The sequence below is a fragment of the Atta cephalotes genome (genome assembly GCF_000143395.1).
Source record: "Atta cephalotes unplaced genomic scaffold scaffold00003, whole genome shotgun sequence".
Lineage (NCBI taxonomy): Eukaryota > Metazoa > Arthropoda > Insecta > Hymenoptera > Formicidae > Atta > Atta cephalotes.
Genome location: NW_012130067.1, coordinates 409,442 through 411,583, shown reverse-complemented (window position 1 = coordinate 411,583; position 2,142 = coordinate 409,442). Strand labels below are relative to the sequence as shown.

The window sequence follows — 2,142 nt, the reverse complement described above, 5'->3', positions numbered from 1 at the left end:
ACACACACACACACACACACACACACACACACACACACACACACACACACACACACACACACACACACACACACACATCGTATGTCAGAGTTTACACGTTAATTAATTAACGTGTAAATTTAATTAGAATCATTGGCTTGAAGGCGTAGTGCCAGTATATAGAAAGGTGAACGAGGAAGAATTTGAACTAGTAAATGGTAGTTGGAAGTACGGATCATACTTCTCGACACTCCTTACACAAAGTAATTTGTATCTTCCATGGGTTAAACGTCGGTAAGTAATGTATGATTCAACGAAAGACAGAAAAACTGTAATTTGAACTATTCGCATTGCTAGATTGCAATTAAATGGAATTACATTTAAGCAAAGAGAATTAAATTCTCTTAAAGAATTGACTAACGATTACGATATCGTAATAAATTGCACTGGACTTGGAGCGCGCAAATTATGCTATGACAGACATCTTGTTTCTCTTCGTGGCCAAGTACTCAAAGTATGACATTATCTTGCACTCAAATATTCATCTTTTTTTATTCATACAATCTTTCTCTTGACGCTTTAATAAATGATAATGTCAGGATTGAAAAAGTTATTAAAAAAATAATTAGTTACCATTATGCGTTACTTATTAAAAAAAACTCATTCGTTATGTAACGAATAAAAAAATGAGTTACTTTTTATAGATAACGTATAATGATAATAAGTTATTTTTCAAGATTTTTTTCAATCTTGACATTATTGATGACAGTCATGAAAAATTATAAAATTGTTATCAAAAATTGTTATTATAAAAAGTAACGGTAACAGCATTATAAATACACATTATTTCCTTGCTAATCGTTTATATGCATAACAAAATAGTATATCTGCATAGGTAAAAGCGCCATGGATGAAAATGTTCTTTTACGGCGAGCTTGATACTTATATCATACCAGGCTTTAATGGTATAGTTACTTTAGGTGGATCGAGAAACTTTGACTCTGAAAATATAAAATTGTGTCCATACGAATCTGCAGCAATTCGTGAAAGATGCGAGACGCTAATCCCATCCTTGAAAAATGCGGAAATTCTGCGACAGGAAGTCGGTCTGCGACCGCATCGGGATGGTGGTGTTAGAGTTGGAGACGGGAGTCGTATTAGTAATCATTCTAAAGCTATAGTTAGTATAGTAAAAATTTAGACAGTAAAAACAATTTATATTAATTTATACATTGTACTTTATATTAATTTATAAATTGTATAGATGAAAGAGATCCCTTTTATAGATTATACATAATTATGGACATGGTGGTTACGGAGTTTGCATGGCACCTGGAACTTCTATAATGGCCGTGAACGCAGCCGTCGAACTTCATAAATCTACCAATTCTAAAATATAATATCATTTACATAACATTTTTTTTCATTACATACATGCACAACAATTAGGGAATCATTTTAAAACCTGCAAATTTTACTGATCTTAAGACGCTGTATCTCATATGTAGTTATCCAAAATTTTGCAAAATATAAGGTTCATTTTGAAACCTGATAACTCAGCTTTTACGAATGCTACAGTAATATTCGTAGTGTCATTCACTGGAAGCTAAAATATAGCCTTTTATGGATCGGCAAAATGTTTTAAAGTGATTCTCTAATTGTTGTGCGTAATATATTATGTATTACAAAAAAAATATTGCTGAAAAAACCTTTTTCTATCTGAGCATCCTTTATTAATAAGCTTACATAAATTCTAATAGTACATAGTATCATTTGCTGATCAATGAATCAATTTATAAATAAAACTTGTAAAAGCCTGTTTAGGGCTTTATCAAATATGAAGGTACACATTTATATTTTCTAAAATATATTAGCAGAAAAATGTATTTCATAGACCGCAAGTTTATTATCTTTTCTGAAAAATAAACAATAAATCGTATTCGTCAAAATTTAAGAGTGATGCATCTATCTAGTAACAAATATTGTATTATATTTTTAATGACAAATATCGTATCAAAAATAATATTGTTTATCGATATTAATTATAAACGTATTTGAAACTATTATGAAATAACTAACAAATTTATGCATGCCACGCGTAAATTAATATCGGACACATCAAGTTTTTGAATTGTGTGTGTGTGTGTGTGTGTGTGTGTGTGT

General features: G+C 30.5%; 1 protein-coding gene across 1 annotated transcript in view; it reads left to right on the top strand.

Annotated features, from left to right (window-relative positions):
- LOC105625696 (D-aspartate oxidase) overlaps positions 1–1,379 on the top strand; it is a 4,063-nt gene extending 2,684 nt beyond the window's left edge. The window contains exons 2-5 of the mRNA XM_012207019.1: positions 128–273; positions 337–493; positions 875–1,159; positions 1,266–1,379. Coding sequence (XP_012062409.1) covers positions 128–273; positions 337–493; positions 875–1,159; positions 1,266–1,379 — 702 coding nt within the window. The remainder of the gene's footprint in view (positions 1–127; positions 274–336; positions 494–874; positions 1,160–1,265) is intronic.
- Positions 1,380–2,142: the final 763 nt, after the last annotated feature.